General features: G+C 44.5%; 1 protein-coding gene and 1 long non-coding RNA gene across 7 annotated transcripts in view; one reads left to right on the top strand and one right to left on the bottom strand.

Moving 5' to 3' along the window:
- The window catches only part of SEMA6A (semaphorin 6A), a 125,224-nt gene that overhangs the window by 87,842 nt on the left and 21,798 nt on the right, over positions 1-15,584 (top strand). For 4 of the 6 annotated variants that reach the window (XM_027605011.2, XM_027605017.2, XM_027605012.2 and 1 more), the window contains exons 12-19: positions 1,198-1,353; positions 2,779-2,955; positions 3,310-3,450; positions 3,530-3,610; positions 6,022-6,080; positions 8,365-8,385; positions 8,522-8,572; positions 13,770-13,934. In XM_027605011.2, the coding sequence (XP_027460812.1) occupies positions 1,198-1,353; positions 2,779-2,955; positions 3,310-3,450; positions 3,530-3,610; positions 6,022-6,080; positions 8,365-8,385; positions 8,522-8,572; positions 13,770-13,934 (851 nt within the window). The remainder of the gene's footprint in view (positions 1-1,197; positions 1,354-2,778; positions 2,956-3,309; positions 3,451-3,529; positions 3,611-6,021; positions 6,081-8,364; positions 8,386-8,521; positions 8,573-13,769; positions 13,935-15,584) is intronic. The other 2 variants (XM_027605013.2, XM_027605014.2) reach the window with 2 other exon arrangements.
- LOC113928847 overlaps positions 1-15,584 on the bottom strand; it is a 44,971-nt gene that overhangs the window by 10,297 nt on the left and 19,090 nt on the right. The window lies entirely within an intron of this gene.

Below are 15,584 nucleotides of genomic sequence, written 5' to 3'. Positions count from 1 at the left end.
AACCCTGTCCACTTAATTGAACTGACTTTGATAACATGAACCACTCTACCCAGGGGGGAAAAAACCTCTGTGGTTCATCCATCTTCATCACCTGAATTATCTGCTGTGTGTATACGGTTACTCACGGAGAGCAGACTAGGTGCAAAAAGCACACTAAGGCAAGCTCAGAGAGATCCTCTAAAAGTCACTTCACTGCCTGGGAATGTTAGCTACTTTCTAGATAAGCAGGAAGGGGAGGTACAGTTGAGGAATGAGGTTTCAGGGAGTACTTATAGAATATGCCCCCCTTGGTGTATGAAGATGGTGTCAGTTGGCTATGGCCAGGACACATACTTTGACTTTCTAACGGTGGCAATGTGTTTCTCCCAACCTTCCACGTGCTTCCTCATTCCTCTGGCCGACATCAAGATGCTTTCACGAGGCTGGCTTGGTTAGTGCCATAAAATGGTGTGTAAATGAGGCCAGATCGTGCCAGTGCTATCAGTGTCCAGTGTGCTTTCCTGAACCAGCAGGCAGAGCCGGGCTGTGGACAGGACTGTTGTCGGTGTTTCCCTGACCTGACTTTACGAGGCTGTCCCTTGACTCCTGAAACCACGGAATTGCTTGTAGAAATGACTTTTTGCTGTCACTGTTCAGAAATCAAGAAATGACCTTTCGGGAGAGAATCTTCAGTGTAATTGTAATTTTCATACCTGCCCAAATCAAGTAAGAACAATAAAAACAAAACTGCATGTTCTCGGACCCCCGGTAAGGGGAGCTGGTTACAGCGAGCCGTGCCAGCTGGCCACTACATCCGTGCCGATGTCAGCTGCATTCTCTCCTCCCGTAGAGCAAGTGCCTCAAGAACGTCCCGCACGGTTTTAGGACAGGTAGCAGAGCCTGGGGCACGTGGGCGAAGCACACACTTCCTCCCTTGTTTCAAGCTCCATCAGTGTTTGGGGGGTTTGTGCTTCTGGGGGTAAGCCAGGCTGCCCCCGGCTGAAGCTGAACTGCCCTGGCTGGAGCTTCTGTACGGAATGAGGCGGCGGCCGGGAGAAAATCTAAGCATATTTTATTTGGTGGCATTCTGCATCGTTCCACTTCCTCTTTTCAGCCTACAGTATATTCTCCCTCATGCCAGATGCTTAGGGAAGCAGTTCGTTCAAAGAATTTGCCATAAGGCATGAAAAAAAGCTCCCTCCCTTTGTTTCTTTTTAGGCCAGGTTGCTGCGCTGGCTCATCGTCCTTAGAAAAATATGCAACCTCCAATGAGTTTCCCGATGATACCCTGAACTTCATCAAAACGCACCCACTCATGGATGAGGCTGTGCCTTCTGTCATCAACAAGCCATGGTTCCTGAGGACGATGGTCAGGTGGGTGTCAAGCAAATCACGTCCAAAATGGATTTTTCCCTACTCCATCTCATGTTCACAGAACCTATTGGTGGATCATGATTTGAAATGCCACAAACATCTTCTGTTATCCTGGGCATTGGTTCAGCTATGAAATGCTGGCCAGTTGGGTGCCTGCCACAAAACCCCCATCACCACATTCCCAGTGAGATGAGTTCTGATATTTTCAGGCTAATTGGACCCATGCCAGCAATTAGAGGTAACAAAGATATCTCCTTCCGGGTGAGAGTCTTCTGGGCAAAAGCAGAGAAGCAGTGAAGGAGAACCAGTCGATGGATGTGGATACCTGTTTGGTTGGATATGGTTGCAAAGCATGCTCCAGATTCCATCCAAGTCCTGCCCCCGGCTCGTTAGCTGTCACACAGACCAGGGATGAGCGACACTTGCACAAGTACGCAAGCGTGAAGGGTTCATGCTGTGCCATTTGCAACCTGAAGGGGTGGCCAGAGAAGGGGCAGTTGGTTAGAAATCTGTGATAGCGTTAAATACTTCTTCTTGTATTTCTTTAGAGCTTATTTCCAAACTATTCCACGGGCTTTCCCAAGCGCCATCTTGTTGGCGGCAGTCATCAAACAAAATGTTATCCAACTTTACCACCATTTTTAAACGGTGACTTTATGGGAAGATGTTAAAAGTACTATAATGGCTCTTGCCCATAAAATGGAAACTGTGGTATATAACTTGCAGGAGGGTCCGTGTTTTCTGGTTTCTGCCAAGGCGCCTGGCACAAATGGGTATCCACGGAGTGGTGAAGAGCTGAGAGATACCCAAGAAAGATGGCGCTTGATAGGACTTATTGAAGGACTGATGTCCTTGCCCTATGGCTTTAAATGGACCTTGTTTGGCTTGCACGTCCTCGTATTTATTTATAGTGCCATCAGCACACCACTTTCCCATCCTTCAGAACTTTCCCAGCCCCTCTACGTACACTTGGAAAGCTTTCCAATCTGACATTCTGCTGACAAGGCTTTGCACCTCAGAGGCAGAGTATGGAAAACTGGTAGCTGTTGCTTTTCTTTTCAGTGTTAAATGAAATGTTAAATGAGTTGGGTTAGTAGTATTTCTTCCCCTCTTCCTGGGAGACCTCAGCCCTTCCTTGCTGCTCATGGAAGAGATCATTGCTGAGCGGTTTCAGATGGTTATGGCTGTCTATATGTTATGTGACTTGGCCTCCACAAACACATACCTCCATCCTCCCCTTGGAGCCACACTAATGCTCTGCATGTGGAAATAAAGGACCAGAACAGCTTGAGAACATTATCTCTATGCACGTATTTTTCTTGAGGTTATTACTAGAAAGCTATGTCACAATTGTTTGAAGTGGAAAAGGGGACCCTTTAGTGACAGACCGACAAAGATATAAAAACTGTGATCCTGTCATTTTAGATACCGCCTGACCAAAATTGCGGTGGACACTGCTGCCGGGCCGTATCAGAATCACACTGTGGTTTTCCTGGGATCAGAGAAGGGAGTCATCTTGAAGTTCTTGGCCAGGATAGGAAACAGTGGTTTCCTAAATGACAGCATCTTCCTGGAGGAGATGAGCGTTTATAACCCTGAAAAGTACGTAGAATCTTCGGCTCTTTCTTAGTGATTATTTGTCGTTATGATCCTTTTGATTCAGAGAAAATCTGAGGATAGGAGACTTCAGTTTTATGCGTTTTTGGGTGACTTTTAATAGTTTGTAAAAAATGCTTTAATACTTAAAAAGCATTATTTTCTCCTTGCCAATAACGTGTGTGTTTATCCAGACACACACACGCGGGGCGGGGAGGGCAGCTTAGAAGATCTGTTTCACCTTGGGCGAGGGCAGACTAAGATACCGCCTGCGGGCGGAGGCGGGGTGGGAGGGGTGTCGGCAGGAGGAGGACTGACTCAGAGGGGCCGTGACCGTACCAGCCTCCCTCACCCCCTTAGGTGCAGCTACGACGGAGTGGAGGACAGGAGGATCGTGGGCATGCAGCTGGACAGAGCCAGCGGCTCGCTGTACGCTGCGTTCTCCACCTGCGTGGTAAAGCTGCCCCTCGGCCGCTGCGAACGACATGGCAAGTGTAAAAAGTACGTATTTGGCCTCACTGACCATTAGAAAGTCCTAGAACGGAGTCCTGGGTAGCTCATGGTCCTGTTCTTCCCGCAGAACCTGCATCGCCTCCAGAGACCCATACTGCGGGTGGGTAAAGGAAGGAGGTTCCTGTGCCCACCTGTCACCCAGCAGCAGGTAAGGAGCCTGGGCTGCGGAAGAGCATAAAACGGCCCTCAGCTGCTCTGCATTCTAGACGTACCACCAACTACGCTCCCACACACCCCTGCCACCGAGCCTGTATGCACAAACCTCACCAACGGGACTGCCAGCCGTTCTGCTTCCTTTTCCCATTTCATAGAACACGGCGACATCGCACGTGGCGGATTTCCAATAGATTAATCATCTGTCCTCAGACTGAGGAAAAACGCAGAGGAGAGAAACACAGTGGGCTTCTAAGTATTCCCCAGAGAGAGGGACAAGAAGGTGTATGCCTTGATCGCAGTGGTGTAAGAACAGCAGAGAAAAGGAGCAATAGGGTCCCGATTAGATTAGTGCCATGGTCTGTCTGACCACAGCAAAACTGGTTCCTCTAATGGACCATGCAGGGCCAAGAAGAGATCACAGAGCATTTGTTAAGCGATGCATTTGTACTGCAAGGATGGTGTATGCATCCAATAAACCATTCTCCTGCACTGAAGAACTGTTGACCCCATTACTCGTTAGGGAGTCAATTCTTGGCAGTTCTCCAGCCGATCAGCTAGATCAGGCCAGTCCATCATGCCTATGATGTTGGTGCTTAAAACTGTTACCCTGCTTTAAATGCTGAGATGACATTAAAGGTTCCCCCTGCCCGTCTTTACTTTAGTGGATATGAAATCCAACGCACATCCTTGACAACTTATGGCAACTCAAGGAAGGTGCCATATGGCAGCACAGTTCTGTATGAGCCATTCCTTCAACGTCCCCAGATCCAAGAGGGCAAAGAATCGTCTTGCCTTCACTCTGAGCCTCCTCTCCCATTTTAGAATAGCTGGACAGGCAGGAGAGCGTATCTGATGACCACCACATGCATAATTTGAGGGAAAGTATTCCCACAAACACAGCTCATGACAGTTGTAAAATCTGACCTGGAAATCTAATACAAAGGACTGACTCACTATACATGATTAGACCAGCTTCACAAGTAGCAATACTGACATATTAGTGTTAGAGCTTTGTATCTTTTCATGGGAACCCTTGAGGTGAAGGAGTAAAGATCACAAATCACAGTGAGGAAAGCTAAGAAATGACCTATCTCCTTCCTATATTCAAGGTGTGACTGATTTTTAAAAATCATTTTTAAGTCGGGGCGCCTGGGTGTCTCAGTCAGTTAAGCGTCTGCCTTTGGCTCAGGTCATGGTCCCAGGATCCTGGGATTGAGTCCCTCATCGGGCTCCCTGCTCAGTGGGGAGTCTGCTTCTCCCTCTACCCCTTCCCTCCCCCACTGCCTCTGTTCAGTTGCTCTCTTCCATAAATAAATAAAATCTCAAAAAGAAAATAATTTTTAAGTCAACATGTGAACTCCAAAATTGTTCCCTTCAGGATCTACATCTATATTTCATTGCTCAAAACATGTGGAATTCTCCTTGGAAAACAGCCTTCAGGGCCTGATGAATCCTGGCTTTCACTACCACTGAAAATCTTTATCCTTTGAATATGAATTTGATTTTTAACAGAAAAAACACTGGAAAACAAACATGGTGAAGGATTCAATCAAGGTTGTGACTTTCCAGATAGTTTTCCTAAATGGTCCATAAAATAAACTCTAAGGCAGTTTCAATGATGCTGTGAGAAGCAGCATGGAGCTCCTCCCCCCCCGCCGCAAAAAGGACAGTACTCCTCTGAGTGAGTCCAGTGTGCTTATTTTAAAAAATCAAAATAGATATATTGAGATTGGTCTTGTTATACACCTTGTGCAGCCCAATGGTGACCAAATGGGTTTGAAAGAAGAGTGAGCTGGTGGGGGAGCATGTGGGTAATACTGCCGAGTCACAGGGCCACAGGGTCTCGGGGGGGGGGGGGGTCTCAGCACAATCCACCACCATGTCCCATCCCCTCAAGGGTGCTACATGGCCCCCAGCCATCTGTTCCTTGGAACACTCTGTTAAACAGGTCATTTCTACACAAAGAAATAGATCAAGGTCTAGGAAGGCAGTGCTGGGGTCAAAGCAAAAGTAGAGAGGAAGAGACTTTTTTTTTAATTTACAGATTTCTACATCATTTATAAAGAGTTATGTTAACATTTAAACTTTTTAAATGTTTAAGAAATGCTCAAAGAATCTGTAAAAGGAGGATATAAATAATCCGCCAACTAATTAACTTCCTGAATAATATCGGAATCAGCAGCTTAAACCCTGGCTTCTCTTCGGAGAGTCACATAAGACTCGTTTCTATAAACTTGGGAGACAGATTTCCCAGCCGTTATCTACTTCTTTTTCTGCACCTGCCACTCAATTTATCAAACCGTGTTCATTTCTGTAGTGAAACTTCAGACTCGTTCTGGAGTAAGGACTTGCATTATTGAATTTGTTTCTTTCTTCTCCCTGCCTCCCCCCCTTTTTTTAAAGACTGACTTTTGAACAGGACATAGAACGTGGCAATACAGATGGCCTGGGAGACTGTCACAGTAAGTACAGCTTTTTATCCATGTTCATCTTTGTGCAAAGATCCTTTGGTCGGATGGCCCAGAAACATAACGCCACATGTGGGGCTGGGTGCGGCTGGCACTGAGCCAGGCAGAAGTAACAGAAATCATCTTCTAAACATCCGATAAAGAAAACAGTGTGTTGCAGAGCCAGTGCCCCCTGTGCTGTTGCTATAAAGGCTGTGGAACCAATTCACTCCAGAGGATATTAATTATAACCGAGCAGTAAGTTAGATCAGCATTTCCATTAGAAAACTGGTCTTGTTATTTTAAAAAATGTGTTATCACACCGTAATTTTTAGCCAAATAATAAAAAGATTGATCGCTGTTACTCTAGCTTTCTAATTGAATGGGAGGGTTTTGTTCTTCTCAAACATATCGCCTAATAAAAGTAATTATTTTTTTAATTAGATTTATGTCTGTTACCATTTGCCTTAGGAAAAAACTTCCAAAAGAACCCACAAAGTACAAGATGACTCAAAATAACCTTTTTTATAGGAACTAGCCTACTATGCTTACCTCGGAGTTCATTTCAAAAGTTAGTAAATGGTAACATTTCAGTTGGAACTTCATATAAAAGATGCTGGTCAAACATCTGCCCAGTTGCCCTCTGATCTGATTAACATGGGTATTCTCCTGAAAATGTTTACTAATGCTAAGTTAGAGAATAATGCCACTCTCTTGGAAAATAGTTCGCAGTGTTTCAAAGGTTACATATGATGATTCTAGGAAGCTTACATTCGTTCAAAATGGCACCCCAAAAACAGCCCCTAGGGGAATGAAACTGTATTACTCTGATACCTGGTTCTATAATGGAAATCATGGGTCAAACTCTCAATCTTTGGGCCATGAGTACTGAAATCTCAGACTCTAAGGTTCCAAGTTTCTACCTTACCTTTTTTTGGAGATCAAATATTATCCAATAAAGAGGACTACGGGCAGCCTCATCTCCGAATTCTTTGCTGTATTTTTTTGTTTGCAAATATTACATATTGGCAAAAGCTTCTTATTGGGTCTTGAAACACAAAATTTATGCGTGAAGAAATCCACATAGGAGACTGTTACCACCAAAAGGCCCGCGTTACTTGTGTGCCGTCAAACAGTTTGATGTTTGATCAGTGGATCTTAAATCATGTTAATCATGTTGGTGCCTTATGGCTCCGTTTTCAGGGAAACAAGTTCTGGTTTGTGTGTGCGTCTGTGTGAGCAAACTTAATGAGCTGACTTCAGTGAATAATTTTCTTCCTATTTTTATGATCTGGTGGTATGGGCATCTGTAGAAAATAGGGGTGTCAACTGGGACTGGATAACTGAACGGATGAAAGCTGTGAAATGGTTGTTACTGTCTCTATCACGTGTCCACAACACCAGCAGGCCCACGCCACCTGTGTGTTTTTGGACAAAGGAACCGAAGGAAGCCTCTGTATCTAACACAGGGGAGAGCCTCAGGTCCCCAACCCGTGAACTACTCTTCAATCTCAGGGGGCAAGCCTCTGTGTTTTCGTGGGCTACCTAACCTTGAACTCGTCCTGGTGAGGCACTCAGGGTACACAGCTCAGGGCAGGAGGAACAACTGCCCCTCGCTGCCTTTCTTAGCGGCTTCTCGAAGGCTCTCTCTGCTCCTGCTGCAGCATGACCTACTTCTGCTAGCCATACCTGTTCACACAAAGGCATTCAGAGGATTTAGATAACTGGTGCACAGTGACTCCTGAACAGGATTTTTAGGGGAAATGAGGAAATCCTAAAGAGTCAGTGTAAGAGGCTGAGGAGCAAGCTGAAATGAACCAGCGATGTGACCTAGACACACCGCGCGCGCGCGCGCGCACACACACACACACACACACACCTATGTGTGTGATTGAGAGGATGACACGAGAGAGAGCGTAAAGACAAGAGTGTTTTGTAAGTGTGGTCCAGGTGTCACTTCTTTTACCTGCATACACGTCCGTCTGTACAGAGTAAGGCCTCAAGTCCCAGAATCACGTATAACCACAGTTCCTTTTCTAACTCTTGCTGTTTCTTTGAGCCTTGGCAACAAAGGGCAGTGACTTTGAGGAAACTCACTCGGGGAAGAGATAGAGGAGTGTGCAATCAGACCCGATATAAAGTGTCTTGTATTACACGCAGAAATTAAAAAGCACTTTCTCAGTACTGGGGATCACATGTTAGCACAATTCTGCGTTAGCTCATTCCTACTTATTGATGTAAGTCACACTAAGCAGAGTGTTAAACATTAAGTAACCTTCTCCTCCCTTTTGTCTTCCAGATTCCTTTGTGGCCCTGAATGGTAAGGAAGATATTACTCATAATTTAATATCGATGGAAATCTATGTGGGAAATCCTGTTTCACTAATCCTCTTGAGTATTTTCAAACCTTAAGTTTCTTTTTTAATTAATTTTTTATCCTCATTATTTTTTTATAGACATTTCAACTCCTCTTCCAGATTATGAAATGTCTTACAACACAGTATATGGTCAGTTTATGGACTTTTTTTTTTTTAATTCTAAGCCACTCATCCTGTGGTAGTTTATAGTTTCCATCCCTAAACATCATGGACCAGATTCTTTGTTACTTCAGGGCCCCAATTCACTAAAATTATTTATCATTTTCACAATGCTTCAAAACTCACTGCCTATGAGAGACAATTGACATAGGAGACTGGTTCCTACATTTTTAATCCACAAAACATGAAATTTGCCAACGTTAGGGAATTTGGTGAATACACTTAATGAGTTCTTGAGGTAGAAGAAATTGCTTTTGGACTATGAGTGTATCCAAGATAAAACAACAGTGCTTATAAGTAATAAGCCATAGCTCTTAACTGATAGAGTACCATTCCCCAAAATGCTGACTTTCAGGGCAGGACCCTCTGCAGGGGGAAAAAAATCTACACAGCATGCAGAGACCAGTTCTTACGAGGCAAACCTTTCCGACATCACATGAAAATTAGCCATTTGAAACTTAAGTTCACAAAGAGTATGAATATTTAGACATATTTTCAGGGAGAGTTCTTCAGAATGTATACAAGGAAGAGTGACGCAGTGGAAATGATGTGCAAACAGGATCTATCCCATTGTTCCTGCTCTGAAATACAAGACAATACATTAAACAAAGCTATGAAACATAAACAGAATATTCTGAGCCCTTTATAAGAAAAATTGAAATGCAATTGAAGTGTTCCATTGCTATTTCTCAGAGTTCCCCCAAATGTTTATAGGGCAAACTATTCAAGTGTTTTTTAAATATGAAAAACATGTGTGATGAAGATTTAAGCTTTGCATTAGAATGGGGACTAAGAGTTTCACTGATGCGCATTTTATAGCTTTTGTGTTAAAAATACGTTAACAGTAACAATTCCAGGACAGTCTTTAAATGTAGAGGCAGGGGATAAAGGAAGGGAAAAAAAGGAAAGAAAAGAAAGCAAGGCAGGTTTAGGACTGAAGAAATAGTTCAAGATGGCTACAAATGTGTTTCACAGCTCTATGTAATAAACTCTTACTCCCTGTGTCTAATTAGCATAAATAAAAAGCCTCTTTGGAAGTCCTAAAGGCTGTGCAGTCCTAAGTGAGCTGTGCAGATATGGGACACAATGCTTGATTTCTCCTGTTTTCCTTGTGAAGGGAGGCCACGTAAAGCAGATGAGCCCACAGAATTCATCCACCTTTAGTCTCATCTGTTACTCAAGCCAGAATACTGAACACCAACAATAAGAAAAATTTCTCAGGAGGCAGATGTCATCTAGCTTAGCTCACCCTTCAGAAAGAGAACCCACTTAGCATCTGCTCTCCTCCCATATCACACTTTGCAATCATTTCCTATAATTGAATAATTTTTATCAGATGCTGAGGAATTCAGGTCTTAAATCTAATTGAACCGGCTACCTCCCCAGCATTCATCAATTGGACGAAGACCAATTTTAACTCCCAGGTAATTTCTCATATAGAAAGAAGAGTTAAACGATGGGATGCTTTTTAGGAAGAAAAAGTCACCCTCCGATCTATGGATCTCTCCTATTTCCTTTACAAAGGGAAAGGAACTTACTAATTCCTCCATGTTAACATTTTAAGGGATGATGCCTGTTCACCCTCACCTCTTGATCAGTGGCTTCTGTGATGAAACTAAAGAAGAGGTAGAATTTTCCTTTCACCTAATGATCCTATCCATTTTAGGCTAAATCTGTCCAGCGTCAAGTTGTTAGATGATTGACTGACCACCAAAATAAGAACTGGTCCAGACAGTACTTTTGAAAACACGGGAGACTTTCTTTTCACAAACTATTCCAAGAGATGCTTATGTTGGAGTTAAAAAACAAGAATAGATTTCATTAATTCACTCAGCAAATATGTGTTGAGTGCCTACTACAGTGTCGAATTTCTACTGTCAAAGGGAAGACCAAATTGCTGTTTGTACTGAGCACGGGTATAGACTAGGAAGCCGACCGCAAAGTCCAAAATGCACCCACTGTCCCCAGCTGCGCCCTTTGCACGTCCCCCTAAAATGTTCAGTGGCTGAGGGCAGAGAGAGAGCCGTGAGACTCGAACTGCCTAACTCAGAAAAAGGAATCTCTACGATAAATCATGCAATCTCTCTGCTTGGCAAAAGTTCTGTGCAACAGCAGTTCACATACACAAGAACCCCTTTTAGTGAATTGGACCCTGTTTTCCTTCTCTCTCCCTCTCTTGTACTGATTTAGTGTCTCTTGTTTTGTGTCTAATTGGCTACAACCATTGCTAATAGGTAAGAGTGGTTTGAAGCGTCTCTAATCTCTGGAATCACACAAAGACTTGTAGATATAGAGAAACAGTATGATGCATATTAAATTTAACTTCTAAAATCTATTTCTTTGCGTAAGAATAATACATCAGGGGCGCCTGGCTGGCTCAGTCAGCAGTGTGTGCGAATCTTGATCTCAGGGTCGTGAGTTCAAGCCCCACATTAGATGGAGAGATTGATTACTTAAAAAAAAAAAAAAGAATACATCATAAGCTCCACTGATTAAGTTATGACCTTTCATCATGGATTAACAAGACAAAATCATAGGCTCCAAATCTACTGACCTGTAATACCGTATCTACAAATAAATGCCTATTTGTGTAGCATTATTTTGGTCACAGAGTCTCCTAGGGAATGCACAAATGATATAGCCTGTAGAATCAGATTTTAAGAAAGAATATAAGTGACTCCCTTTTAACATTTTAAGCTTGGAGAAGTAGTAATAATAATAATATGCCTCTTTGATTTCAAACTAAGGACTGCTGGTTAATCGTGCTCTTACGAGGCGGTTCTAAGATTTTTGAGAATCAGGTATTGCTTTCTCCGATTGTCTGATTTCACCAGTGACACATGTTGCCTATCCTCAAGCATAAGTTTAAAAGAATACAAACCTCAGGCTGCTCAGTTTTTTTCTTTAATTCTGAGTACATCAGATGCATGGTTTCTCTAGATTTACATATGGAAAATGGGGATGTGGTGGGTATTAGACTAACACTTCAGCAATAGGAAGGAGCTGATTTCTCACGTTTGTGTAAAGCATTTTCCTACCTAACTACCATCTGGTCCACATTAATTTCCTCTCATAGCCATAGCTTTCCATTACCAATGAGTTTTCAATGTATTTGCAGCATATGGTCCAGGAAATCTTTCGACGGAGAAATGTGTCCCTTAGGCATATATTTCCCCTAGATTACCGTATTAAGAAATGTTCTCCCTAAACCATACTTACAGCATTACCATAAAACTGCCCCTTGAACAAAGTTAAATTGAAAGTACTCAAAATGCATATCAATTCAGGTAAAAAAAATTCTTGCTACTTGGAGAAAAGGATTTCGTTCTCCGCGCCACCCCCCCCCCCGCCCCGCCCCTTCTAACTCCCTACAAAGCGATTTCTAATGGTTTGCCTAGGCTGGGTGCCGAATTCTCTCTTAGGCTGACCATATATCGCGTAAGAGCGGTGCAGAATTCAGGAGTAGGAAACAGAGGCTCTCTTTCAGACCGCAATATAAGCAAAAAAGAAGTAAGAGAAATTCTGCATTTCCAAGTCCGGCTTAATTTCGCTACTCCTGTTCTCTTATCAGTATTAAGAGATGAGCCATGAAACCCAGGAATGTCAAAAAAAGACAGTCTAGATGCAAGCATTCTTGAGTTGTAAATGAATATGTTCCTAACAGCTGGATAGAAACCAGACTATGTGCACCAAAGCCAATGCTTGAAGCTGCGTGGAGAAGAACAAACTCTACACAGAAGGAGGTTTCTTAAATGTCACCCGAGTGCTGTGGGGGCATTTAAGAATGGTGCTTCCACAGAAATCATTAGAATGTAGGTGACCCACTTGGCTTCTCTGCTTTTTCCTGAGGTCTTCTTCACATAGGTTGTCTGTTATGTGCAGCACTGGAGTCTCCTGGGAACCCAACTTATTATAATAACTAATAAAGAAGAACGCAATTCATTCCTCATTGTGATCTTTCTTTCTGGTCACCAATATTTTATTTATCACATACATGGTGATCACAGCCCAAGGTTGGAGCCACTTGGGAATCTGTCCTCCGTTCTACCAGAGGCACTGTTTCCACATTCACAGAAGTTGCCTTGATGTCTTTTCAAACATTGTTCAAGAGGCTGCTACAGCTAAGGTGGTTTAATGAGCCAAAGGCTCTAATGGAAAATCACAGGTTAAATTTTATTTCTACTGGAAAGAAGAGGTAGTGCGGCTTCCTTTAAACCACTGTGACAGTTGACATCAAAGCACCTGATGCAACCTGTGTGTAACCTTGCGGGATGCTGGCAGGAAGGCTTAGGAATGTGTTCATAGGAAGAATCCAGAGTTTCTGCCATAACTCCCAACCTGGCCATTCTTTTCCTGATTTCATCCTCTGGTAGGCTCCTCTGGATCTCAAAAAGCTATCCCTTTCTAATCTGAATCATGGCCTCAAGAACAACCTCTCCCAAGTATGAGTCATAAACCATGGGACTGACTTTGCCAGAACAAGACTCGGAAGGCATAGTCATGGCAACGTGGGGCAGTTGAGGCTGCCATTCCAGGGAAGCGGTGGTGGGAGCAGCTCCCTTGAGAAAGCCATCACTTCTCTTAGAACTGGGGAACCCATGAAGTTGAGCTGAAGCTGAAAACTAGACACACCCTCCGTGAGAAAGGCTTGGTGGGAAGGGCTCGGGACCGCTGAGTTGTTTCTGAGAGGCGAGAGGCGAGAGGCTCATCCACTACCATCCACCTGCCCATTCAGTCACAAATGCTGACCCCAGAGTGGACACATCCTGCCTTTAGTGGTGCTATGGGAATACCAGAGAAGTACCCTGGTATTTCTTGAGCACGTGCTGTCAGACACTGCTGGGTACTTTTGCCATTATCCTCCCCACACAGGGAGGTAAGTGACATCATCCCCATCTTGTGCACAAGCAAAATCAAGGCCCAGAGAAATATAAGTGAACCTCCCAGGCTCACCCAGCAAGCAGCAGAGATAGGATCTGGCCCTTCACCCTCTGACTGCAAGGGCAGGGAGTCTTCTGCGGAACCCCAGCCCCTAAGCCTGTTATTTCTAGGGCAATCTCCTTTCAGTCCTACAGCCAGCTTGGGGGTCCCCCTCCTGGCCTCTGAGCAAAGGGAATGTGGGGGTCTCTGGCGATGTGTTGCCTAACTGTATTTGTGATGCAAACAGGGCACTCCAGTTCCCTCTTGCCCAGCACCACCACGTCAGATGCGGCGGCTCAAGAGGGGTATGAGTCTAGGGCAGGAATGCTGGACTGGAAGGATCTGCTCGATTCACCTGACAGGACAGACTCTTTGGGGGCGGTGTCTTCCCGTAATCACCAAGACAAGAAGGGTAAGGCCTTGGAAATGCCTCTTCCTCTGGGGGGAGAGGGAGGGAAAAGTGAGGAGGACTGTGTAACTGCTTCCAGCTGCATCGTAGCAGTGTTCAAGGCACCTCCAACACAGTGATTGAAAGCATCTCAAAAAAGACTACAATCCAATCCTCTGTGCTCGGCTTGATCCTCAATTATTCCCCGATCAAGGAGAAACCACACAAAACAAATAACACATCCTCTAAGCTCCCTCCATCCAAAAGAGGTGCGGCTTGGCCCAAAGCAGATCCCTCTCCACTCCTCTGAGCTCATTCTGTGATTCTGGGTCCTCCTTTCCCATTCCACAACGGGATGGAATGCAGGGCCGCTGGCACGTGCACGTAATCCAAGCAAAGGCCCGTTTAATGTGAGAGAGAGCAGGGCAGAGTCTTTACTGGCCCGTAGCATCCCACCCTCACGCGTGGTGCTGCGTGTGAATAGAGCTGTCATCCTGCGAGGTACTGTAACTGCCCTTTGAAGACAACAGCTGAGACAAAAATATGTTATTTAATCAAGCAGAATTGCTATGCATTTAAAACAGAAAGGAAGCTGCGCTCCTTTCTGAAAGCTGAAAGGGACTCTACTGTGAACTGTCCTAAATTCTCCCCTGCTTTCTCTGCTCAACTAGAGACAGGAAATGTCCTCTCTTTTCTCACCAGTGGCTGCTTCTGGTAACACATCCTACTTTAGTTGCAGCTGCAACCAAAGAGGCCTTTACTTGTCCAAAAAACAGTCTTGTAATCAGAGACTGAAAAGCCCAGTTATGTTGAGAGCTGTTTCCCCTCATTCAGAATTGTTCACTTCTATATGTTCTCAAGGGTTTCATCCAAGCACGGGTTGGGAATCTCGAGGGCAGACCAGTCACTGTGACCCTTGGAGGCCAGTCTCTGTCGTGTCCCTCCCTTGGGATTTTCTATGTACGTATTTCCATCTTTACTTTGAGAGACTGTTGGCCAGGAAGCCCCCCACACACTAGACCCTCGCCCTCTTTTCTGCGACTCACCTCCACTGCTGTGTGGGCCAAGCCGCAATGCAAAGGTGTAGCCCTTGTAACTTATTCCAGAGCATGTCCCCTCAAAAATCAATTTTCTTATTCCCCTAGAACTTCTGATTCATATTCCCTGTCCCAGATCTTAAAAAGAGTGGCTTCTGCCTCGGCAGCCACCTGAAGCTGGCGGCATCCCTGCTCTTAGCATTCCGCCAGCGCGCCAGGCTCATGGGTGACGGGACAGAACTATCACGGTGGGCCACAAGCCCTACCATGTGCCATTATTTGTTATGTGTGGCTCCAGACCGCAGATGTGTTGGTCTTGGCCGAGTTCTCCAGAAGAGACAGCTCCGTGAAATCACTTGGTGTTTGGTCACTGTGACTTTCTGAAAATCCAAACAGCCGTTCTAGTGGAGCATTAAGTATGTCAACCAGATCGCTAGCTGTTGGTTACAGTCATTTTCTCTTCACTTCACTGAGACGGGTGGCATGACTCCTCCAGTTGTTAACTCCCCCAAGGGATGGAGGTTATCAAAGAGTCCAATTAACACTGTGACAGATCATTTTAAAATTCGGCACTGTTCGTTCTCTTGGGTCTTATTATGAATATTGACAAAGCTGGAAGCAGTCTACAGTTGTCAAA

Source organism: Zalophus californianus, chromosome 5, assembly GCF_009762305.2.
Source record: "Zalophus californianus isolate mZalCal1 chromosome 5, mZalCal1.pri.v2, whole genome shotgun sequence".
Classification (NCBI taxonomy): Eukaryota; Metazoa; Chordata; class Mammalia; order Carnivora; family Otariidae; genus Zalophus; species Zalophus californianus.
Note: the sequence above shows the minus strand (reverse complement) of the source record. Positions and strands in the feature narration are given on the sequence as shown.